Here is a 24,695-nt window from a genome sequence, read left to right as displayed (position 1 = left end):
CATGGGATTTGGTTTCATGGTTTGGAGGTTTAGGATCAATGGTTTCATGGGACATCCCAGTTAACTGGCCTACTAACATGTTTAGTGCTTCTGTTCTACCTCCTAGTTCGTTGCATAGTGCCTGGGGTCTTAAAAGCTTGCAAGTGGCCATCCAAGGATAATAACTGGTCTCTATTCACCTGGAGCAACAGAGGAAGAAGGAGAGTCAGGAAGAGGAAGAGGGTATGGAATGTGTGGCTAATTGCCTCCATGAACAACTGCCTCCTTTGCCATGAGACCATAAAAACTGGAACGTGCCCAGCTACCATTACTGAACATTTTAATCAAAGGTTCTAAAGAATCCTGATCAAAAAGGGGGAAATGCAGGACAGAATTTCAAATTCTCATGGACTCCAGGCTTTCTGGATCCATGAAGGTTAGATGAACCCCTGAAACTATTGCCCTGGGATAATCTTTAAACCTTAAACTGAAAATATCCCCTGAAGTCTTCTTAGAACCAAACAGTAGTTTAGCTTAACTAGTAAAAATTATCTGCCTTGAGCATTATGCTCTTTTAAGATCTATCTATATGGGATCAAATTAACAACAGCAACTCAAGAGATCAGAATGCAACCTTAGGAAGCAGTGAGTTTATGTTAATGGGGGAGGAACAACCCCAAAAAAGGGGGGTGAGGATAGTTGCACAACTCAAAGAATACGACCAATGTAACTGAATTGTACATGTAGAACCTGTTGAACTGGTGTACGGTTTGTTGTATATATTCTCAGCAACAACAAATGAAACTAAAAAAAAAAAAGAACGTTGCTTTTCAAAGAACAGTTAAAGAAATAACTAAAGTAATTAATGAAATAATTGTGGATACAGGAAGGGCTTTCATCACAAAGACATTCGTCACAGTTTTGTTCATAATAATGAAATACTAGAAAAACAGAACTATGCAACATGAGAGAATTGTTTACACTCCTATAAGGCAATACAACAGAATCTCTACAATGGAATATGAATATATTTATGTATTTATTTCTTTTGATAAAAGACAGAATAGATACACTCGACAATGTTAGCAGTGGTTATCTCTGGATACATGGGTGCTATTTTCTTTGCTTATCTATCTAGAAAAAAAATTAATTTTGTAAAAAGAAACCAAAACCAAACCCATTGCCATTGAGTCAATTCCAACTCAAAGCAACCCTATAGGACAGAGCAGAGCTGCCCCATAGGGTTTCCAAGGCCTGTGGATTCAAACTGCTGACCTTTGGGTTAGCAGCCGAGCTCCCAGCCACTGCGCCACCAAGACTCTGAAAAGAATAAAAGTTATATTAAAAACCCTTAACATTCTTGGAAACTTTTTATATTGTAAAAAGACTTTCTGAAGGCCTGTTCCAAACTTAAATCTGACAATTTGATAAATCTGATCTATTCATTTTTGAAGTTTCATTGCCTTGGTCTGTTTGCTGGAATAGCAGTGCCATGACTGAGGCAAGGTATTCCTCACAGGTGCCTGTGCCTGGCAGACTCAATTTTAGTTTTTCCCATTTCTTCCAAAAGCAACACTGGAGTGAATGATTCAAAGGAAGAATAGATGACAGCTGGAATGAAAGACCTGACTATGTTATTACTATTAAGAGATTACTGCCCATATGAAAGTATCATTCCTAAGGATGATAAAAGACAAGTTTGTAGGGCTCACTACTGTTTTAAGTATTAAAAAAAAATTTTATTGTAGTAAAATATATATAACAAAAAAAATTTCCCATTTTTAAGGGTACAATTCAATGACGTTAATCACATTCACTATGTTTTGCAACCATCACCACTATCTGTTTGCCAAAGTTTTTCACACCCCAAACAAAAACTCAGTACCCCTTAAGCAGTAACTCCCATGCCCTCCTCCTCTTTTAAGTATTTAAACACCAACTAGGGGGAAAAAAATACAGTGGAGTTAGTTGTAGGAGTCAAGTCTTAAAGTCAATATATAAAGCAATTATTACCCATGAACAAAAATAACCATAAAAATCCCTCAAATCGCTGGCAGAGTACAGAAATACCACCTGTCAGTAAGTCCCATGAAGCTCCCATACCGGAATGGATTGCCGTTTCTTTCGTTGAGCGTCAGATGAAAAAGATGTAGCAATAAGTTGGACTCAGCATGAGGGCCATTTGGGGCCTAGGCCAACCAGTGAAGGAAAGAGAACATGCATCTTCCACTTCAGGTCCACTTAGGGGCATGTGTTCACTGAAGAAGAAGGTGGGGAGAACTGCCCTCGCTATTCACCAGTATTTTTTCCTCTTCTTTCATTTTTGTTTTGGCAGGGCAGGCGGCAGAATTTGCGGGAATTAAATACACCTATGGCGAGGGTCCCTTGCAGTAAATAAAGCATGCAATGCCAAGCTGCCCGTTACCTGTGGCAGCCAGTGAGGCCTCCTGACTTCCCTTCCATCTCTCACTCTCTGAGTACCAGCACTGTTATTTGGGAAACTGACCTCAGCTCCAGGGGTGTGACTGACCGGTCTCAGAAGAATCCTAATTCTCTTGCCAGGGGTTGGTTCAGATGCAGGAAAGTGAATTGAATCTCACCTGGAAGTCTGGTAGAAGATTCTGGAAAGTTCTGTTCTGCTTTTACAAAGAGAGCAACAGGAAGCCAGTCTCTCTCTCTCCTACCAGATGAGAACGTGAGAGCATGCAGCCCTAACTGCTACTGGCAGGCCTCCTACGCCCACAAGGAATTAGCTCTAGGAACGTAGAAAGAAGATAAGGGCTCTTCATGTCACTGCTGAGTCAACTAACCTTGAGACCTTCGTACCACAGAATTCCTGACCTATGAGCTAATAAATTTTCTTACTGTTTAAACTAGTTTGAGTTGGGTTTTCTGTCACTCACAGTAGAAAGTACCCTAAACAGATACATTACCAGTAGAACCGTCTAGATGCCCTATAGTTATACACCAAAGTTCTGAGATGAGAATATCATGTCTCAGAGAACAGACAGAAACGCTGGCATTGGAAAGACATGTCATTTCAATATAAAAAGACTCTACAGGAGAAAAAAATCTGGCTCCCTCTCTCCTTCCAACAAAAATGCCTTTAGGCAAGTCTTCTACTAGTCCCAGTATAATTACCTGACTGAGGGAGATCGCGATTCTGCAAATAGAACTTATATCCTCCTGGGGCCTCGGTTTCAAAAACACCTTCTGCAACTTCGCTGAGCGGCCACTCCATGTTCCTGGCATTGCTGACAGCCTGGCTAGAAGCCAGGGTGATACCCTATGGCAGACAATAACATCACCGAGTGTTAGTGCATATAATCAGAGCAAGATGATGAAGCAAAACCCCACTGCCTTCAGCTCAATTCACCTAAATTTTCACTGGCATTCAAAATTTTCTTCTAGCGATTTTAAAATATGTGTTACACATTTTTTTGCCCACAAAGATCCAAACATTCATAAATCGTAGAAGAGAAATTAAAATGTCAGGGAAGTTTAATTTTATATCAAAGACAATCCCTTATTTTTAAAGGTCCAGCCAGAGAAATTCTGATCTTACATTGTCCAACTAAAGTCCATACTGTGAGATGTTCTGTTTTTATTTTTAAACAATTTCTGCTATCAAAATATTCTTTAAATTTAATCAAAGTACCTAAAAATATGTACTTATGCTTTCAAGTGATAAGGCCAGACTCATCTCTAGCTTGGAAAACAGTCTTTGTGCCTCCAGTCTTGCCAAAACATCATCCATGCTGCAGCCTGAGTCAACTCTCCGAAGGACACATGTGATCGCTTTATACCAGGCTTAAAAGTGTTTGATAGCTCTTCACTGACCTCTAGATAAATTCCAAACTCAACATACAAGACTCCTACAGACGTGGCTCTTACATACTTCTCTTTAGCCTGATTTTATACATCTCCCCACTTCAAACTCTAGGCCCCAGCCAGATGAACAGTTTTCAGGTTCCCTGTTCTTTTGCTTCCAGCCTTTTATACATGGTACTCCTCCTGCATCAAATAGTTCCCCCTGCACCTAACTAACTTCCACTCATCATTTGGGTCTTATCTTAGACTTTGGTTCCTCTGGGAACCTTCTCCACCAAGTCTTGGTTGAATTCTATTTCTGAGAGTTACCACAGCATAGACTTCTCCATATCAAAGCAATTTTTAAAATTCTACTTTTTTGGGGGTGGGTGGGTGGGTCTCTTAAAACAACATCCATTTATTAATTCACAGTTCTGCAGGTCAGAAGTCCAATGTGGCTCAACTGAGTTCTCTACACAGGGTTTCACAAGGCCAGAATCAAGACATCAGCCAGGAGGCTTTGGGGAAGGACTTCTGCTATTCCTTCAAAACTCATTCAGATTGTTGCCTCCATTGCCATAAGACCAGAACTGGATGGTGCCCAGCTACCATTACTAAACATTTTGATCAAAGATTCTATAGACAAATCCTGACCAAAAGGGGTAAAAGGCAGAACGGAATTTAAAATTCTCATGGAATCCAGACTTTCTAGAGCCATGGAGGCTGGATGAACCCCTGAAACTACTGCCCTGAGATAATCTTTAAACCTTAAATGAAAATTATCCCCTGAAGTCGTCTTAAAACCAAACAATAGTTTAGCTTAACTAGTAAAGAATGTCTGCCTTGAATATCATGCTCTTTTAAGATCTATCTATATGGGACTGAATTGACAACAGCAACTTGAAAGATTAGATAAGGACCTTACGGTTTTTATCTCAGCTATTAAACATCTAAACAGACATGTCTATTCTACCCAAAGTGATCTATAGATATAAGGCGATCCCGATCCAAATTCCAGTGGCATTTTTTAATGAAATGGAGAAACAAATCACCAACTTCATATGGAAAGGAAAGAGGCCCTGGATAAGTAAAGCATTACTGAAGAAGAAGAACAAAGTGGGAGCCTCATACTACCTGATTTTAGAAGCTATTATATCACCACAGTGGTCAAAACAGCCTGGAATTAGCACGACAACAGATACATAGACCAATGGAATTGAATTGAGAATCTAGACATAAATTCATCTACCTATGAGCAACTGATATTTGACAACAGCCTAAAGTCCATTAACTGGAGAAAAGACAGTCTTTAACAAACGGTGCTGGCAGAACTGGATATCCATCTGCAAAAAAATGAAACAAGACCCATACCTCACACCACGCCCAAAAACTAACTCAAAATGGATCAAAGACCTAAATATAAAATCTAAAACGATAAAGACCATGGAGAAAAAATAGGGACAATGCTAGTAGCCCTAATACTTGGCATAAACAGAATATAAAACATCACTACCAACGCACAAACGCCAGAAGAGAAACTAGATAACGGGGAGCTCCTAAAAATCAAACACTTATGGCTCATCCAAAGACTTCACTAAAAGAGTAAAAAGACAACCTACAGACTGGGAAAAAGTTTGTGGCTATGACAAATCCAATCAGCATTTAATCTCTAAAATCCACAAGATACTGCAAAACCTCAACAACAAAAAGACAAACAACCCAATTAAAAAATGGGCAAAAGATATGAATAGGCGCTTCACCAAAGAAGATATTCAGGCAGCTAACAGATACATGAGGAAATGTTCATGATCATTAGGCATTAGAGAAATGCAAATAAAAACTACAATGAGATAATTATCTTACCAACAAGGCTAGTATTAATCAAAAAAGCACAATAAATGTTGGAGAGGTTGTAGGCAGACTAGAACACTTATACACCGCTAAAGGTAATGTAAAATGGGACAACCATTTTGGAAATCAATTTGGAGCTTCCTTAAAAAGCTAGAAATAAAAGTACCATACAATCCACCAATCCCACTCTTTGGCATATATCCTAGAGAAATAAGGCCCATCACATAATATGCACACTCATATTCATTGCAGCACTGTTCACAACAGCAAAAAGTTGGAAACAACCTAGGTGCCCATCAATGGATGAGTGGATAAACAAATTATGGTATATTCGCACGATGGAATACTACACAACGATAAAGAACAATGATAAATCCACGAAACATCTCATAACATGGATGAATCTGGAAGGCATTATGCTGAGTGAAATTAGTCGGTCACAAAAGGACAACTATGGTACGAGATCACTATTACAAGAACTCAATAAAAGGTTTAAACACGGAAGAAAACATTCTTTGATGGTTATGAGGGTGGGGAGGGAGGGAGAGGGATATTCACTAACTCGATAGTAGACAAGACTTATCTTAGGTGAAGGGAAGGACAACACACAATACAGGGGAAGTCAGCACAACTGGACTAAACCAAAAGCTAAGAAGTTTCCTGAATACAACCAGTCTGAGGGACAGAGTAGCTGGGGCAAGGGTCTGGGGACCATGGTTTCAGGGGACATCTAGGTCAATTGGCATAACAAAGTTTATTAAGATATTGTTTTGCAATCCATTTTAGTGAGTGGCATCTGGGGTCTTAAACACTAGCAAGTGGGCATCTAAGATACATCAATTGGTCCAACCCACCTGGAGCAAAGGAGAATGAAGAACACCAAAGACATAAGGAAAATATTAGCCTAAGAGACAGAAAGGGCCACATAAACCAGAGACTCCATCAGCCTGAGACCAGAAGAACTAGACGGAGCCTGGCTACCACCAATGATAGGGTAGGGAACACGACAGTCCCTGACACGGCAGGAGAAAAGTGGGGTGCAGAACTCAAATTCAAGTAAAAAGACCTGATTAAATGGTCAGACTGAGACTGGAGGGACCCCAGAAGATGTGGCCCCCAAACTCTGTTAGCCCCAAACAAAAACCATTCCTAAAGCCAACTCTTCAGATAAAGATTAGACTGGACAATAAGACATAAAATGATACTTACGAAGTGTGTGCTTCTTAGCTCAAGTAGATACATGAGACCAAATGGGCAGCTCCTGTCTAGAGGCGAGATGAGAAGGCAGAAAGGGACAGGAGCTGGTTGAATGAACACGAGAAATACAGGGTGGATAAGGAGGAGTGTGCTACCACAGTACAGGGAGAGCAACTAGGGTCACATAACAATTTGTGTATAAATTTTTATATGAGAAACTAACTTGAACTATAAACTTTCACTTAAAGCACAATTAAAAAAAAAAAACTCAAATCACATAAAGAGGTAGACCACGATGGCTTCAGCAAGCACCCAAAACAAAGAATCAAGAAACCTTCTAAAGGAAGATAAGTTTTTGAAAATACTGGAGGTAGAATCAAAAGATTAATATACAGAGCTCTTCGAGAGATCAGGAAGGAGATCAGGCAAAATGCAGAACCAAGGAACACACAGATAACGCAATGGAGGAACTTAAGAAGGTTCTACAAGACCATAAGGACAAATTTAACAGGTTGCAAGAATCCATACAGAGACAGCAAACAGGAATTCAAAAGATTAACAATAAAATTTCCAAGTTAGACAACTCAATAGAAAGTCATTAGAGCAGAATTGAGGCAATGGGAGTCAGAATAAGTGAGATTGAGGATAAAGCACTTGACACCAACTGATTTGAGGAAAAATCAGATAAAAGAATTAAAAAAAAATGAAGACACCCTAAGAACTATGTTGGATTCTATCAAGAGGAATAACCTATGAGTGGTTGGAGTACCAGAAAGGGGGGAGGGGGACAGGTGTAATAGAAAACACAGAGAGAATTGTTGAAGATTTATTGGCAGAAAACTTCCCTGATGTCATGAAAGATGAGAAGATATCTATCCAAGAAGCTCATCGAGCCCCACACAAGGTAGATCCCAGAAGAAAGTCACTAAGACATTATAATAAAACTTGCCAAAATCAATGATAAAGAGGGGATTTTATGAGTGGCTAGGGATAAATGAAAAGTGATTTACAAAGGAGAGTCAATAAGACTAAGCTCTGACTACTCAGCAGAAACCATGCAGGCAAGAAGGCAGCGGGATGACATATATAGAAAGCCCTCAAGGAAAAAAATTGCCAGCCAAGAATTATACATCCAGCAAAACTGTCTCTCAAACATGATGGTGAAATTAGGGCATTTCCAGATAGAAGTCATTATCATTTTATAGATGAGGTAACAGGTATAAAAAAAAAAAAAATTTTTTTTTTTTTTACAGGGATAGAGAGGTCCAAATCACCCAAAGTAAAACATCTAGCATGTAGCAGATTTTACTCAGTAGATTCTGAGTAAAAATTAGTTACTCCTATCTCGCTAAGTACTTGGGCCTGGTGACCTTATACCTAGCACACAGTAACTGCTCAATAAATGATATTATTATTATTATTATAGGTGTACAATAACTTTTTAATGAATGAGTGCAATGCATATAATACCTTCGACTACTTTTTAGCCTTAAAACCTTCACAGACTTTTCTCTGGATGGGATTAGTCATAACAGCCCAGCCCAGGCATGTCATAACAGTCCACTAGAGAGAAAATATTCTCTGGATGGTGATCAGGACCTGAACACACCAACATCTCTGCACCCACCCCGACCCCCTTCCCACCCCCAGGAGTTCAGCCATTCCCCAAGAGGAATCTCATGTCCCTCAGCACTGTCGCCAAGGCTTACGCTTGACTCCATACATTGGGAGAAGACATTTCACCCTGACGTACTGAGCAAGGGACGCCCAGCAGCTAGGGATGCCCAGCAGTCCTTTTTTTCTAAGAGAAAACATTATAAAAACAATCACTAAACTGCACCAAAACACCATCAATTCAGTTGTCATCACACCTAACACTGTACCCGTCATCTCCACAGAAGGTATAGTCAAAAATCTGCTAGGACAAAATGATAGTCACCATGAAGTCATTGCCAAGTCTGTAGCCTCCGATGCCATAATTGTAAGTCAGCTCTGCGACAAAATGACCATCCTCAGGCCCAAATCCCACCATGGTTTTACTCCATTTCCCATCGTAAGGCCTAGAAGAATGAAAGCACCGTAAACGAACCCTGTGGCCACAGGCAGAATGTGCCTCAGGCCTCCCCCAAACAACTCTTGGCCACACAAACAGGCAGCCCCCCCCCCCATCCTCTGAGTCCCTGTAAGGATGAGATGACCTCAAATGGTGCCCACGGCAGCTGTGGACAGCGCTTCCTCTTAGTGCTTGTGGGTCCCCTCACTACAAGCTTCAAAGACCACCTGAGGGAACTTACTCCAGGTTTAGTTTCATTTACCTTTTCTTTTAAAAGAGCAAGAGACAAAATCCTATCAAGACAGTTCTCCAAACTGACCTTCGTTTATTTTTTTGGCTTATCAGTCAACACACCTGCAATTGCCTGGGAATTTTCCAGCCTGCCATGGCTACAAAACTTAAGAGATATTCAATAGACATTGTTTCATCCACAGCATGTTTTGTGTTCTTGAAGCCACCGCCCTAATTTATTGCTCCTCAGGATTCTACTGCCTTATACTCACTCTGAGAAACTGCCTTCTGATTCTCCAGGGTTATTCAGAGCCTAAAGGGGATTTTAAGAAACCAGGTGTCATACCCATTACAGGAAGCTTTGCAGCCTTCTTCAAATTCCTCATGCCGCAGAATCTGGAAAGGGAATTAGAATAAATTGTAAAGTTTTACTAGTGTTGCACACAGCATGTTCAGCACAAACTGAAATGTAAAAAACAGAGATCATCACTTGTAAGCTTCACTTATAAAATAAACAAACCAAAAGAAAATTAGCTTTATACCTTTCCCAGGCTAGAGGCAATAGAGGTAAGGAAGAACAGCTTGACACCAAGGGTCAGGCAATCAAGCAAGCTGTAAAATCTGTTTAGATGGAAGGCAGTGCTGTGTAGTAGGTCAAGCGTGGCCTTCGGCATCACAGAAATCTGATTTGGAATTCTGGCTGTCATTTAGTAGCTGTGTAACCCTGAGTAAGCTGCTTAGGATCTCAGTCTCAGTCTCAGTAATACGTTATGAAAACGGATAACTTAGTAAACCATCTGGAAACCCTGGGGGGGGGGCGGGGGGGGGTGTAGTGGTTAAGAGCTACAATTGCTAACCTAAAGGTCAGCAGTTTGAATCCACCAGGGGCTCCCTGGAAACCCTATGGGGCAGTTCTAGTCTGTCCTATAGGGTCGCTAGGAGTTGGAATCAACTCGATGGCAATGGGTTTTGTTTTTTTTTAAAGCATCTAAAACAGAACCTAGTATATAGTAGGCCTCTCAGTGTGTTAATTTCTGTTTTACCTTTTGATTCCCTCAGCTACTGCTCCAGTTCAAGCTCCCATCATTTCTCTCATAGACCATAAAACATCATCTTAACTGATCTCCTTCCTTAATACCATCATAGAATTATGTCCCTAAAATACAGCTCTGATTATATCACTGCCCTATTCGAAAACGTGGGAGAGCTCCTACTATGACATGAAATTCAAATTCCTTTACGTAGTATTCAAAATACTATCAGAATCGGTCTCAAACTACTTGTCTTGAAAATTTCACCTCCTCAACTTCAACTATACATGACCTAAGCTAAACCCAAAAAAACCCAGTGTCAATTCCGACTCATAGCGACCCTACAGGACAGAGTAGAACTGCCCCATAGAGTTTCCAAGGAGCACCTGGCGGATTTGAACTGCTGACCCCTTGCTTAGCAGCCGTAGCACTTAATCACTACGCCACCAGGGTTTCTGATCCAAGCTAAAGGCATATAAAACCAGTGGTGTTTCCCAAACATGTCTTATCTTTGCCTTGGCTATTCAGTTTTTCCTGTATAACTTCTCCCTCTAATCTTGGCTCCTGGAAATCCTACCTATCTTCAGAGATCTCCATAAATTATTTCCTGACTCTCCAGGTCACCCAAAACAGCCCCAGTAGAAGCAAACTTTGAATATGCAGATATCTAAATGTCTCTGCTATGTTTTTTTTTTTTTTAATAACACATTATATAACACTTACATAACACATTAAAAAACAAAGTTGCCTCATGTAGGTTGTGACTCATGACCCCATGTGTTTCAGAGTAGAACTGCACTCCATTGGGTTTTCAATGGCAATAATCTTTGGGAAATGGACTGCCAGGCCTTTCTTCTGAGGTGCCTCTGGGTGGGTTCAAACCACCAACCTTTGGTTAGTAGCCAAGCTCTTAACCATTTGCGCCACCCAGGGGCTCCCATATAACACATGACATGTGTCAAATACTGACTTTACTAGCACTTTACATATAAGAACTTGTTTAATCTTCACAATAACCCTTTGAACAAGGAGGAAACTGTAAGGGAGTGCTTTGTGGGTTTCTGGGTATCATCTATCAAATTCTGCCTTCCATAATGGTTACATACAAATCCAACTCCCACACCCATTTCGTCCCAGGCCATGAGATCTAATTGAGGACAGATATTTATTTTCACCTAGTTACTTAAAGAAAAAACAAGACCGATGAATTCAGATAACCCCTTTTGCACTCTCGATCTTCTAAACTAACTTGCACTCCTGCGCCTCTAATGTCTTTCTTTGTTGGTATGTTCCCTATCTCCCACCTGACCAGGGGCTCCCCAGAAGCCTTCACTTGCATTTTCCAGCTCAGGGGTCCCTGCAGACTCACAACTGGAGAGAGGCCGCTTCGGGAGGCTGGAGAGTGGGAGGGTGAATGGGTTCTGACCTCGTACTTAGATCTGAACTTTTGAGAGTCTGAGCCTGAGCGAACCTGAGTCATCCAAAAGAGACCTTTCAAACCAGCCCTGATAGAAGCTGAACTTTGAATAGTGGATTTCTAAAACCAAAGGCTCCAAACAGGAAAAGACTGAGCTACTGTTACTTAGAAGAGCCTTATATAACTTTTTGTCTACTGTCTTTCCCACTAGACTGTAAGTTCATCAGGGGCAGGAGCTCAATACGTATCTGTGAATATACTTGAATGAAAGAACGTGGGCGGGCATACAGTTAGCACCTAATAAAGGTTAGCCCCCTTTCAAAGGCCATGGAACTCAACCAGCGACTCGCAACGCTTCCTGACGCTAAAAACTCAAGGGGGCCAGGGGGGCGTCCTGTGCTAGAGTTCGGCCACGCTCTCCACACTGAGGCTCACGACACACCCATCTCTCCGCTCGCTCAGACAGCGGCCGCTCAGCCGCCGGGTCCCCAGAACGCGCCAGCCGCTTCCCGGCCCCCGTCCGCACCTTCATCCCAAGGACATCACGGTAGAAACGCGTCGTCTGGAAGCGGTTTCCCACTTTGAACACGAAGTGCAGCGCCCGGCGACCAGCCATGACTCCCTCCACCACACGTACAGCGCCGCACCGCTGGCGGATGACGCAGCCGGGCCTGTGATGTCACTGTGCGCCGCTGGCGCGCTCACATGACGCAGCGCCGGACCCAGTGGAAGATGGCGGCGCTGGTGAAGGGCGTGGGATGCGCCGTGCGGCCACTGCTGCCAGTGGTCCAGGCTTGGGACGTCGACGCTAGGCGCTGGGTCCGGGCACTGCGGAGGAGCCCGGTGAGAGTGGTGCTTCCAGGCGGACAGGTTGTAGAGCGGAAGCCGGGTCGGGGGCAGCAGCCCCGGAAGGCGGCACCTGAGGCCAGTCCCCAGGAACGGCAACAGCAGCCGCTTCAGGTGCCCTCGCATCCTACGCCCGGCTCCTGGGAAGAGTCGGGCCTTCGCTACGACAAAGCTTTTCCCGGGGACAAGAGGCTGAGGTGATGTGTTCCCAAAGCTTGCCAAGTATTCCCATTTCTCTTCCCGGCTCGGGCCGGACGTTAACCTCCTTGTCTTACTGATGGAGGAAAGCAGAGGTGTCTCTCTTGGAATTCGTTTGTTTCTGTTTTTGTGAAACTCTTTGTGACTGTTAGAGCTAGGTGACCCTTGATAACAAGAGTTAGTAATTACCCGTCTTTTTGTTTCCACCTATAGCAGTGTCATGACAATAGTTAAGTCCAGGCCGTTTCGGGAAAAGAAAGGGAAGATACTGCTGGAGGGTCGCAGGTTGATTGCCGATGCTCTCAAGGCCGGTGCTGTGCCAAAGACTTTCTTCTTTAGCCGTCTGGAATACATAAAGGAGCTGCCCGTGGATAAGCTGAAAAGTGTCAGCCTCATTAAGGTGAAATTTGAGGATATCAAGGACTGGTCCGACCTGGTCACGCCACAAGGAATAATGGGTCAGTGGTTACGCAGTGTGTCACTAGGAGTTAATGTTGTTAGTTGCCATGGAATTGGTTCCTATTCGTGGTGACTGTGTATAACAGAATGAAACACTGCCTGGTGTTCACAGTCTTTGGTATGTTTGAGTCCATTGTTGACCTACAATTATTTGACCTTGTCTTAAAAAACCAAAACCAACCCATTGCCGCCAAGTTGATTCCAACTCATAGCAATCCTATAGGACAGAGTAGAGCTGCCCCATAGGGTTTCTAAGGTGCAGCTGGTGGATTCAAACTGCTGACCTTTTGGTTAGCAGCCAATCTCTTAACCACTGCACCCATCAGGGCCTCTGATCTTGCCTTAGGGCAACAAATTTTATTTAAACTGAATTCAAGATATTATTGCCTATCCTTTTCTTAAGATACCGCCCCCCCCCCCCCCAAAAAATACGGTTCTCAAACGTACGCATGTTACAATACTTCCACTGGAAACTGAAGCCAGGTTTTGCCACCATTTGTATAATGGCTCTTTACAGTCACTAGAAATAACCACTTTTCTTCAGACTTTATGTTTTTAGGTCACTTCTTCAATCCCTTTTTTTTTTTTTATGATTTTTATTGTGCTCTAAGTGAAAGTTTACAAATCAAGTCAGTCTCTCACACAAAAACTTATATACACCTTGTGACATATTCCCAATTACTCTCCCCCTAATGAGACAGTTCGCTCCCTCCCTCCACTCTCTTCATGTCCATTTTACCAGCTTCTAATGCCCTCAACCCTCTCATCTCCTCTCCAGGCAGGAGATGCCAACATAGTTTCAAGTGTCCACCCGATCCAAGAAGCTCACTCCTTACCAGCATCCCTCTCCATCCCATTGTCCAGTCCAAACCCTGTCTGAAGAGTTGGCTTTGGGAACGGTTCCTGTTCTGGGCCAACGGAAGGTCTGGGGGCCATGACCACCGGGGTCCTTCCAGTCTCAGTCAGACCATAAGTCTGGTCTTTTTATGAGAATCTGGGGTCTGCATCCCACTGTTCTCCTGCTCCCTCAGGGGTTCTCTGTTGTGTTCCGTCAGGGCAGTCATCGGTTATAGCCGGGCACCATCTAGTTCTTCTTTCTTCAATCTTTAATGTCAAACAAAATTAAGAAAATGTTTACCAAAAGATTTAGCTCTCCATTTCCTTAAAACTCCTGCCAGGATATATAAAGAATAATAAATAAACAAAAAGTCAAATTACTCCCCATGCCCACATGAGACAAGTGAACCTCCTGTTTTGTTTTCTCAGGGATTTTTGCCAAGCCTGACTATGTTAAGATGACATATCCAGAAACTCAGCTTCATCATTCACTGCCCTTATTGTTGATTTGTGACAATCTCCGTGACCCTGGGAACCTGGGGACGATTCTGAGATCTGCTGCTGGGGCAGGCTGCAGCAAAGTATTACTCACCAAAGGTAAGGGCGCCTATTACTGGGTGGACTAGTTGGCCATTTCTAAGTGAGCTAGGACTCTGGGCAGACACACGTGGGTTCGAATCTTAGATCTGCCCTTTACTAGCTGTATGTCCATGAGCAATATTCTCAGTGTCAGTTTCCTCATCTGTAAAGTGGGAATAATAATGGAATTGATCTCATAGGGTTGTTTAGAGAATTAAGTGAGATGATGAACATAAAGTACTTAGCACTGTGTCTGGCACACAATAAATAATTCAGTAAATAACTGGTTTTTAAAATATATATTTTGGCACTTGCAAGGTTATTAAAGAATTTTAAATGAATCAAGAGAAAGTGATAGATGTCAATTTTAACACTCGGTTTCAGGTCTTTTATTTAATGAGCTTGAGTTCCCAAATTGTTGGGTATGTGAGACCTGCCTAACTCTTGACATTCTGTGAACCCTGTGAAAGGGAGGGTGTCGACAGAGTATGATTATGCAATTATGATACATTTCCCTTAGCCTTGGGATGGGTTACACCCGCACACACAAATTAGCCTCATTACAGTTCTCACTCCTCTCATCATAAAGGGGGGTTAATAGGCTTGGTTCTAAACAGACTTGCCCAACAGTTGGGACATGCCTACAGTGCCTATTACAGCTTGTGGGGAGGCTGGGAGGGAGAGTATCGTTCATCAGAAACACCCAAGTTACCATTAAATGTAAACATAGTGGCACCCATTGCTGAGACTTGCCTAAATTGCTCCTTTCAACTCTTACTCCATAGTCACACCTTGTTGGAGTGCATTTCTTTGCCAGCATGATAGCTGGGTGCTGGGGTTCCATCATCAGTGCCCACTTACATGTGCCCCATCTCCCGTTGTTGAGTACTCTGAGAGCATATGTAGTTTTGGAAGTGTTTTTATAATCCAGACTGGTTTTCACATCCATACTGGTGACCGGTATATAAGAGATAAGGAAGAAAGAGTAGAAAATATTTGGGGCAGTGCTTAGTATCAAGGTCATGAAGGTAAATCTCATCTTGTCTTACTCCCCACTGCGGCAGGGTCAGACTGGATAGTTCCCTTCGTGAGTCTGGGTCCCTCTCTGGTCTCTCTCCCCCACCTCCTGGCATACAGCCCTACTCCCACCTCTGGTTCCGTACAGTGTTTGGGAGAAGCCATGGTTGTGGTATGTATGGGCACAGCTCCACCTCTTGTCTTGTTTTCCCTTTAAACCTGGTTTGCCTAAGTTAAGCTAGCCTGAAGTTTGACAAATTAATTTTTAAAATAACTTATAGTGAGGAGACTCGTGCTAACAAGTCAGGGGAGGATGGTAGGTATGTGGTGCGGTCAGGGCAAGGTGCCAGGTAGTGCCTTCTCTCCCAGTCTGCCCTTGGTGGGCCCTGGGAAAGGCCAAGTGTCTGCCATTCTGCTAGTGCATAGAAGTGCTTGGATTTAGTGCACGACTATACTGTAAAGTCATAGGCTCTTCCGTGCGCCATTTCTTTCTAGCCTTCCTACTGTGGTGTGGGAGAGTGGGTATGTATGTGAACCACAAGACTGGTGTCTTGACTGATTCTCATCATTTCTCCTAGATTACTGCAGTTGCCTCTTAATTAATTTCCCCGTCTCTGCTGTGTTCCCTGCACCAATTCAGATTCAACATTAAAGCCAGATGGGTCTTTCTAAAACATAAATCAGATTCTGTCACTCCTTTACTTAAAATCTTTCCATGGAATTATATTGTCTTCGGAATAAAATCCAAAACCTCTCGGCCTAACATCCCCAGTCTCCTTTAAGTTGATCCCTGCCTGCCTCTCATCTGATCTCTACCACACTCCCACCTATTAATTGGCTTGGTCACCTTACTTGTAGTTCTTGGACTGTGGCAAGCTTTCCCTTTCTTAACTTTGTCCCCTGCCTGGATCTTTCTCCAACAAGCTCTTGCTGTTCTTCAAGATCCAGCAGTGTCAGGTTCTTGTAGCTGTCTTTGCTGCTTTGTACAAGGATTTTCTATTATCCTGTTCATGCTTCTTTTACATCAGTTATTACTGCTATTGTAGTCACCTGTTTCAATATCATTCCAAGCCTCACCGCGCACTGTACCATAAGCTTCTTGAGATTGGAGGCTTTAATTCTCTTTGCATACAACATCTGGCACATGTGCGTGGTAAATGTTGGAGGTATGAATAAAATCTGTTCTTAGCACTGGCAGAAATGAATTATTTAGTCCCTTTGCTGGACACTGCCATCATCAGTGAAGCAGAAGGTCTCAGCTTTCAGGAAGGCTCTGACAATAACCTTTTGTTTTATCTCCTGTACACAGAATTATTCCGACTTATTCCAAAGCTCTCTAGTCTGGAACAGGTTGTGCAATCTTGATTTGATCCTGTGTTTTTATTTTCTAGGCTGTGTGGATGTCTGGGAGCCCAAAGTGCTGCGGGCAGGTATGGGTGCGCATTTCCAGGTGCCCATTATCAACAATCTGGAATGGGAAGCAATTCCTAACTACCTGCCCACTGACACCCGGGTCTTTGTGGCTGACAACTGTGGCCTTTATGCTCAGGCCCAGCTGTCTAATAAAGCCAGCAACCACGGCTGGGTATGTGACCGACGATTCCTGAAATTTCACAAGTATGAGGAGGAGGAAGAAGATGATCTAGAAACCGGAGCCAAGAAAGACTGGATTCCTGACCTTGAGGTCCAGAGCTACGACTTGGACTGGACAGAGGCCCCAGCGGCAGTGGTAATAGGTGGGGAGACTCACGGAGTGAGCCTGGAGTCCCTAGAGCTGGCCGAGAGCACTGGGGGCAAGAGGCTGCTGATCCCTGTTGTGCCTGGTATGGACAGCCTGAACTCGGCCATGGCTGCCAGCATCTTGCTTTTCGAAGGAAAAAGACAACTGCGGGTCAGGGAGGAACACTTGAGCAGGGGCAGGAGTTCCCACTGAGGCGGGGACATGGACATCCTTTCTCAGTCTAAGGGACTCTCTAGCTTCTCCTACCTCTGGGAGAGTTGTTAGGTACATGTGGGATTGTTTGTACCTGGAGAGCAGTGTGTGAGCTGGGGAAGCCATTTTCCTCTCTCTGAGTATTTTCTCTGGGCTTCCCAGGCCATATTCAGGAGGCAAGAAGTAGGCATGATACCAATATATGGCTACTGGAAAAATAAGAAAGTCCACGAATTTCTGCATATCTCCAAAAATAACAAAGGTCAAGATCCTTCCCAGGAGCTCCCATCTCACTACCAATTTGGTGGTCACTGTTTTTACGCTGTTTCAGTCATGCTTTTTTTTTTTTTTTGTGACACCACAAACATACTCACACAGCCTAAGTGTGCATTACATGCTTTTAAAAGTGGTCCCCCAAGGAGCTTACTTGTGCCCAGAAAGTTACTGAAGGCGTCGTCTTGGGGAGGGAGGCCCATTTCCGTGACAGCTACCGGACGAGTTGCAGTCATCGAGTGCGGCTCATATGCCATGGCTAAGGCTGTGGTGCTGGTGGCCGAGTCACTCATTCCCACCATTGGTCCTGTGTGGAGCCAGCACATTATATTACAGCGTGTTTCATGGAGTAAGTGTTGCTGGTGGTCTCAGTGCCTGTTTTTCAACCTTTGGCCTAGTGATGAGGACATTGCTAAGAGATTAATAACTCAGGAAGTAAAGGGCTACCAGCCATAACCTTCAACAGCTAGCTGTTCTTTTGGGTTGGATATACCAATCTCACATTGTTTAGGCCCTTGATGTAAACAACCACCGTTTACTACATGTAAGGCAGTTTTTCCCCTTTTTGATGATCAGTAAAAGTAGCTTAATTCATCAGGTGGGTCATACCCTCTTAGCACCTCCGCAGCTATCTTTTTGAGGACTCTTTGTGCAGAGAAGGAGGCAACAGAGTTTTAAAATCTTCAGCTGAACCTTGCACCCCTCAGGTAAGCCGCACCGTTTACTCGCTCCCTGCTGCTAGTCCTGCTTCGTGTAAGTTTTAGTTAAAGATGACTCAGGTTACTTACTGACATTTAATTCCCCCTCCTGCATAGAGGAATCAAAGTGCTTGGGAAAATTCCAGTGCTGCTGGATGCCATGTGAGCAGAGGCCTCAGAGTGCTCCTGCAGGAGAGGTTGTGAGGATGAGAGCCCAGGGTGCTCTGGCCCACAACGCTGGCGTCTTATTTGGGTTGTTCTTCACGGCAGTACTGTAGCAGGACCCTGCTGCTCTTTTCACAAGCCCCTGGGACCAGGGCAAGCTAGATCCTTACCTGGTGCCTGCCAGGAGATAGATGCAGGCAGTAATCACCTGGTTTGTAACTGTGGGAAGGGGGTGGGTGGAACTGGAATGTGGGATTCCTGTCAAGCACCGCTTTGGCAACCACAAAGAACACAAGGATGAGGATGACACAGGCAGTGTGGTTTGACCACATTCCTTCTGCACAGGGGATCTGGCCATGGTTGGGAGCCCTTCAGCTGCTCATTCCAGGAGTGCCCAGGAGTTCCCTTGCCATGCCTGAGGAAAATGATCATGACCCAATAAAACTTCCTCTCTGGGGAGCCGAGTGATCCAGTGTGATCTGCGCCCCAGGTGGCAGGGTAGAATTGCTTCGGTGTGTCTGAGGTGAGAGGTGTTGGCAGGAACAGCCCTGCTTCGTTGGTTGTGCCCGCTCCAGCTGACTAGCCTGGGCTGCTTCTCTCCTGTCCTGCTCTGGTCTGGGCCTGCCCAGGGCTCCACACAAATGCCCGGTGCAAATGGAGTGCTGATAACTGCTGGGAAGAAGGGTTTGATGTGACTCAGCTTCTCTTCCCAAAATAGATATATCTAGTTGTGGGTTCAGAAAGGAGCTGTGGTGGCGCAGTGGCTAAGTGCTTGGCTGGTAACTAAAATGTCAGTGGTTAGGACCCACCAGTGGCTCCGAGGGAGAAAAGATCTGGAGACCTGCTCCTGTAAAGATTACAGCCTAGAAAACCCTATAGGACAGCTCCACTCTGTCCTACGGGGTCCCTGTGAGTTGAAATCAACTTGACAGCATACAACAACAGCTGTGGGGTCAAGCCCATGGATGGTTCTTGAGCCCCTCGACTCCAGTCAACTTTCAGAAAGTAGAAGAGCCTTCATACTGCAGTGCTCCCAGAAAGGCTGCAGGGAGCACCTTGCATGATCAGCAAACTTTACAAGTTTACGTAAGAATCGAAAGGGGTGCGTAGTCTGTGGCACCAGCAGCTGAGTATGGAAGGGATCCCAGAGAGGCTGTACCTCTGGCTGCTGTTTACATCTGGTCTCCTGCAATACCTTAGAAAGTGCTTTTAAGGGAACAGAAGTCGCTAAAAGGAAACTCACATCTCTCCAGCATTTTGTGTCCCTGGGTTTTTGTTCCTGCTGATCTTGGTTACAAAATAAAAGGGAAAGAACAAACTCTATACTTTGGAAAAACAGCAATGCAAAACACTAAACATGGCAAATAATTTTAAGCCCATTTTATTCTGGGTGTATGAGGGAAAAGAAATTTGCAGTCCATTCACATTCTAGTCAATGGCTTATGTACAATGGCTTATGAGTTCTTTTGTGTATTTGTGGGCATAATTTAGCCCAGGAAGGGGAGGAGGTGGGGGGAGAGGCAAATTTTCCTTTCTTTAAAATGGCAACAGAGGAAGCAAATGGTCGTTAATGGACTGAAACATTGATAACAATGAAAGCTCTTGTTTGCTGAGTGATACTGGAAAATCTAGAATTCTTTTTAGTTTTGAGGCCAACATTTGTTCTGTTACCATTTCCCCAGGAAATGGGAATAAAAACTGAGCGATATATGACAAGAAAAACACATTGCTTGGCTGAAAGATAAATATTGTCACAAGATTGGCCAAGCTCCCCACCTTTGCCTTTGTGTGGAGGCACAGCTGTAGTAGTGATTTCTGCCACAAGGTGGCAGGCCACATCTCTGAAACCACTCCCAAAGCTGAAGGGAAGGGTTGGGTGTCTTTCCTGGTTTTAAATTGTTGAAAAGGGGAAAGAAGAATGAAGTCAAAAGTCTCCCTCCACCTACAGAGGGCATTTTGCAAGCTATTTACGCATAGAGCTGGTGCTGTTAGGGTTGGAGAACCATCCAGGTAGTCACACACTGGATCTTGGCAGAAGAAAGAATCTAAAGCACACAAGGGTATTGGGAACAAAAGCTAAGAGGGAAGTGTACAGGGACGCGGCAGCAGCAGAGAAAACTAGCAGTTTTCCCTCCTGAACGGACCGGGAAAACACTGATGTCCTGATACCTGGAACTCACACTGGGGCCCCCCTGCAGCACCATTCAGTTAGCACCTCAGGGCAGGGAGAAGGCAGCTACGGCTGCTTGCTCCTGGTTAGAATCCTGGTCTTCAAGGCCCAGAGGATAAACAGACCTCTGGGGACTGGTTTCCACCAGTTTCGCTTCGGACCGTCTACCGCTCGTCCCAGGGTTAATAGCAACATCAGATGTCACTACCTCTTAGCTCCACTTCTCTTGCCTTTCCACCACAGAGACCCTGGAGGGTGCCCTTATCCAAAGTTCCTGTGGCCTCAGGCTACCCTCTTGGCCAACCTGTCTGCAGAAACAGACATGGAGGTGGCTCACTTTTTTTTTTCAAGGGAACACCTATATGGTGGGTAGCCACCTTTAAACTCCAAGATATTTCCTCTCTTCATTAGTGAACGCACAAAGATTAAGCTAGAAGCCAAATTAATGATTAAATTGATATATTGCCCTGGATGACATTAAAAGGTCTCTGAACTAGCGAACCATGCATGTTACATTCGAGGAGTTGAGGTAGCAGCTGCAACCTGAGTCATCCCCGAAAGCTTCAGGATGCTGGTGCTCCTGCTCAGTGGCCAAGCAGGACTGAAAAATTCTGGTGCCTGATGGCCGATTATCAAACCAAACTCGTTGTCTAGAATGGATTCTGACTCATAGCGACCCTATCGGACAGAGTAGAAATACCCATAGGGTTTTCAAGGCTGTAATCTTCAAGGAAGCAGACTGCCACGTCTTTTTCCTGTGGAACAGCTCGTTTCAAACCGCTGACCTTTTGGTTAGTAGCAGAGCACTTAACCACCATGTCACCAGGGCTCCTTCCACTGAACATCAAGGTTTCCCGATTGAAGCCTCAGATTTGGAGCAGGTCATTACTAAGGTGGCTGCTGCTTCAAAAAGCAAGAAGGAAACAAAAGTTGGGGAGCAGATGGCTGCAGCAGGGTCTGGTCGCCTGCCTCCCTTGCACCTCTGATGGGAAGGAAGCACATATGGACTAGGCCTGCAGTGTTGCTCCTGATTGGCTGGGGACTTCCATATCTTCTGATGTCCAAAGATTTATTTTTGTGGCCCAAGGTCCCAAGGTCATGTCTCCTTCTGTATCCTGGTTCTGTCACGTGTGGGTGGCTTATTTGAGTGAGGCACCAGCACCCAGAAATCCAGACTTGAGGCTGCCTCTGCTGACTTTGGCTGCACACTGGCCTACAGACCCAGAGACAGGCTGTCATGAGTTAGCACATTGTCGTTAGTTGCCCTCAGGCTGATTCTGACTCATGGTGACCTCATATGTGCAGAGAACGGCACACAATAGGGGTTTCAAGGCTGCAACTGTTCAGAAGCAGATCGCCAGGCCTTACTTTCACGGCACCTCTGGCTGGGTTTGAACAGCTGACCTTTTGGGTAATAGTCCAGCACTTAACTGTTTGTGCCACCCAGGGACTCCCAGTTAACACATTATTTCCTGGGAATCCAATAATCCCTCAGAACAAGTTCTACCCAAATCTAACGTATTTCCTGGCTTGGGAGGTACTCCAAAACGTCAAGGTGGTGGCACACACTTATGCCCTAAAAAATGAAGCCTGCTTTCATCTTCACGTGTTCACATATAAACATACATAGAACATCCTTATGTCCTATTTTCCCCCATTAGAGAGAGAAATCCCAGCCAGAAGACTCAAAGCAGATCCAATATAAAACTTTCCTACATAGAGCCTTTTGTTTCCTAGAAAATATTTCGCCCTACTCACACAACTCACAGACCAGTAGCACCAACGACAGCAGCCATTTGTCTGGAAGAATTTCCCCTCGGCCTGTTTGAAGGAAAGCTGGACATACTCTTGTCCCTCCTGGGATCAGCAACTCACGTAGCCAAGTGCTCACTTCTTCAATACAGCTGCTTCAGGACAGGGGTGCAAGATTCTCCTGAGCTCAGGGCCTCCAGGTCCGTCCTTGGTTTACACAGCAACACCCTGAGAATCAGAGGGCACTCCTGAACTTCCTTTGTCCTGTGTGTGTGCAAGGCTGCCCCACAATTTGTTCCCCACTGGTGTTCCAGACCTAATGGGCAAGCACGGGCCTGCCCAGGCTGGCAGGGGAAGGTGACGTGAACACATTGTGTGCACGCTTGCGCCTGCATGACCGGTGGGGACTGGGCCAGACACTGCTCAGGCCCCTTTAGCACTACGTATCCCAGGGTACGGCGTCCCTGCGCATGTCTACTTGCAAACATCTGGACTCTTCTGAAGCTAACCTGCAACAACTTTATTAGTTCCCGGGCCATATCCTGCTATGTCGTGATATCACTGCAGACTTGGAACAGGGCAACGAGAGGGGAGAACAGCTTTTTAGTTCTTTAATTAGACAACAGGGAAAAATAAAGTCTGGCTGAAAACCAAGAATTACCACTTGAAACTTGGCTGATGGCAGAGAGCAGTGCTGGCTCCCTAGGCTCAGGTGAGAGCCATTGATTCCAAGGATACACTTGGAAAAAATAAAATCACAATTGCACTTGCAGGAAGCCACATCACTCCTGGAAAAGAAGCTGGTTTTTGTTCACCTCCTGTATCCACATCTGTTCACTGCACACACCAATCCCAAACACATAACCTTTTTCTTAAACAGATTTTTATTGTTGGGGACAGTTAAGAAAATCTTACCTCTGTTGTGAAAATACGGAGAATCAGATCTGGAAGTCATTGTGGTCAACGGAATCTGGGGACCCTATGGTGGCATTTTTTTAGTTACCTTCCTGCCTCCACCTGAAGGCATGGTTTCCCTTGCTGCTGGCGGAAGTCCTTGAATATGTCACAACTGGAGTTTTAACCTGCTTCCAGTTAGTGACAAGAATTTTAGGGTATTTTGGGGCTGCTTGGTGGGAATTACTCATGCCCCCCACTTCATTTGGATCAGTAACCTCTCTCTCCGTATCGAGAAAGGGATTTTTTACTGGCATTGGTGAAGTGATCCTTGTGTGTTTTTCCCCAAAGTAGTCACCACGTAAAGCTAAAGCACCTTTTAAGTAAACCTTCCTCACTGATTTTTAACTAACCTACATATCCACTCTAAAAGATGACTTCTGGTGTCCACGATCCATCAGCTGGTATTACTGGCAGGTAGTACAGAGTCAGCCCTGGACAGGCCATCAACGTATCAGAGATGACCTTGACTTAGAGATGGCAGCGACTTAGAGCAACTCCTCACTAGGCTGTGTTCCTGCTGCCCCAAGATGATAAGTAGCTGCAGAGGCACACTAGCAACCTTGGTGGTGCAGTGGTTAAGAACTCAGCTGCTAACCAAAAGGTCAGCAGTTCGAATCCATCAGCCACTCCTTGGAAACCCTATGGGGGTCCTATGGGATTGCTATGAGTCAGAATCCAATCGATAGCAATGGGTTTAATTTTGGTTTTAAGGGGCTCTACCTGTACTACTACAAGGTAATCCTGACAGAGTATTGGCAGAAATCCCAGTCCATCTTCCAACAGAGGTCAACCCCACCTAGTACGTTCACCCACATCCCACGGGAGACATTGGCAAGGTTCCCAGAGAAGTCCTTCACCCTAGAACAGAGCTAGAGTTAAGGGTTTCAAACCATTGCCCATTCTTCACAAGAACGGTGTGTGATTCCATCTGTTTCCTCAACCAGCCTTCTCAGGCTTCAGAGCACTTGGCTCCCCTACAAGGAGGAACGAGCATGTCTGCGATGATGCTTATGCTACGAGCACTTGGCCTCCATCAAGGGCCAAGTCAAACCAGGAGAGTGGTGGTCAGAGCTACACGTGGGATCTGACTCTACTGTTCTAATTGAAACAAGCTTCCTGGCTTCTGGACACCAGGAGAATCTGATAGATGACCACGTTAGAGGGTTCTTGAAAATCCTGCACACAGCTACCAAGTGTCCAACGAGTCAGGAGGGTATCTATGTCTCACCCCCAACTCCCCAA

The 24,695-nt window shown here is 44.5% G+C and overlaps 2 protein-coding genes across 2 annotated transcripts in view; one reads left to right on the top strand and one right to left on the bottom strand.

Moving 5' to 3' along the window:
- GLOD4 (glyoxalase domain containing 4) overlaps positions 1 to 13,024 on the bottom strand; it is a 20,198-nt gene extending 7,174 nt beyond the window's left edge. Inside the window, 10 exon segments of the mRNA XM_003416803.4 lie at positions 3,121 to 3,265; positions 8,777 to 8,897; positions 9,468 to 9,517; positions 12,096 to 12,173; positions 12,175 to 12,196; positions 12,198 to 12,295; positions 12,297 to 12,374; positions 12,376 to 12,477; positions 12,479 to 12,607; positions 12,821 to 13,024. Of these exon segments, the coding sequence (XP_003416851.2) occupies positions 3,121 to 3,265; positions 8,777 to 8,897; positions 9,468 to 9,517; positions 12,096 to 12,173; positions 12,175 to 12,196; positions 12,198 to 12,295; positions 12,297 to 12,374; positions 12,376 to 12,477; positions 12,479 to 12,607; positions 12,821 to 13,009 (1,012 nt within the window). The 5' untranslated portion in view covers positions 13,010 to 13,024.
- MRM3 (mitochondrial rRNA methyltransferase 3) lies at positions 12,901 to 24,695 on the top strand. The gene is made up of 3 exons (XM_023556241.2): positions 12,901 to 13,013; positions 14,339 to 14,506; positions 16,897 to 24,695. Exons 2-3 carry the CDS (start codon positions 14,368 to 14,370, stop codon positions 17,436 to 17,438), a joined length of 681 nt encoding a protein of 226 aa, XP_023412009.1. The 5' UTR covers positions 12,901 to 13,013; positions 14,339 to 14,367; the 3' UTR covers positions 17,439 to 24,695.

The sequence above is a fragment of the Loxodonta africana genome, chromosome 18 (genome assembly GCF_030014295.1).
Source record: "Loxodonta africana isolate mLoxAfr1 chromosome 18, mLoxAfr1.hap2, whole genome shotgun sequence".
NCBI classification, from domain to species: Eukaryota; Metazoa; Chordata; class Mammalia; order Proboscidea; family Elephantidae; genus Loxodonta; species Loxodonta africana.
This window is presented reverse-complemented; position numbering and strand designations above follow the sequence as displayed.

Bases quoted from the DNA above. Each gene is read 5' to 3' on its own strand.
- MRM3 (XM_023556241.2), top strand. From the start codon at position 14,368: ATGACATATCCAGAAACTCAGCTTCATCATTCACTGCCCTTATTGTTG. The intron at 14,507-16,896 runs GTAAGGGCGCCT...TTTATTTTCTAG, and splicing joins CAAAGTATTACTCACCAAAG to GCTGTGTGGATGTCTGGGAG.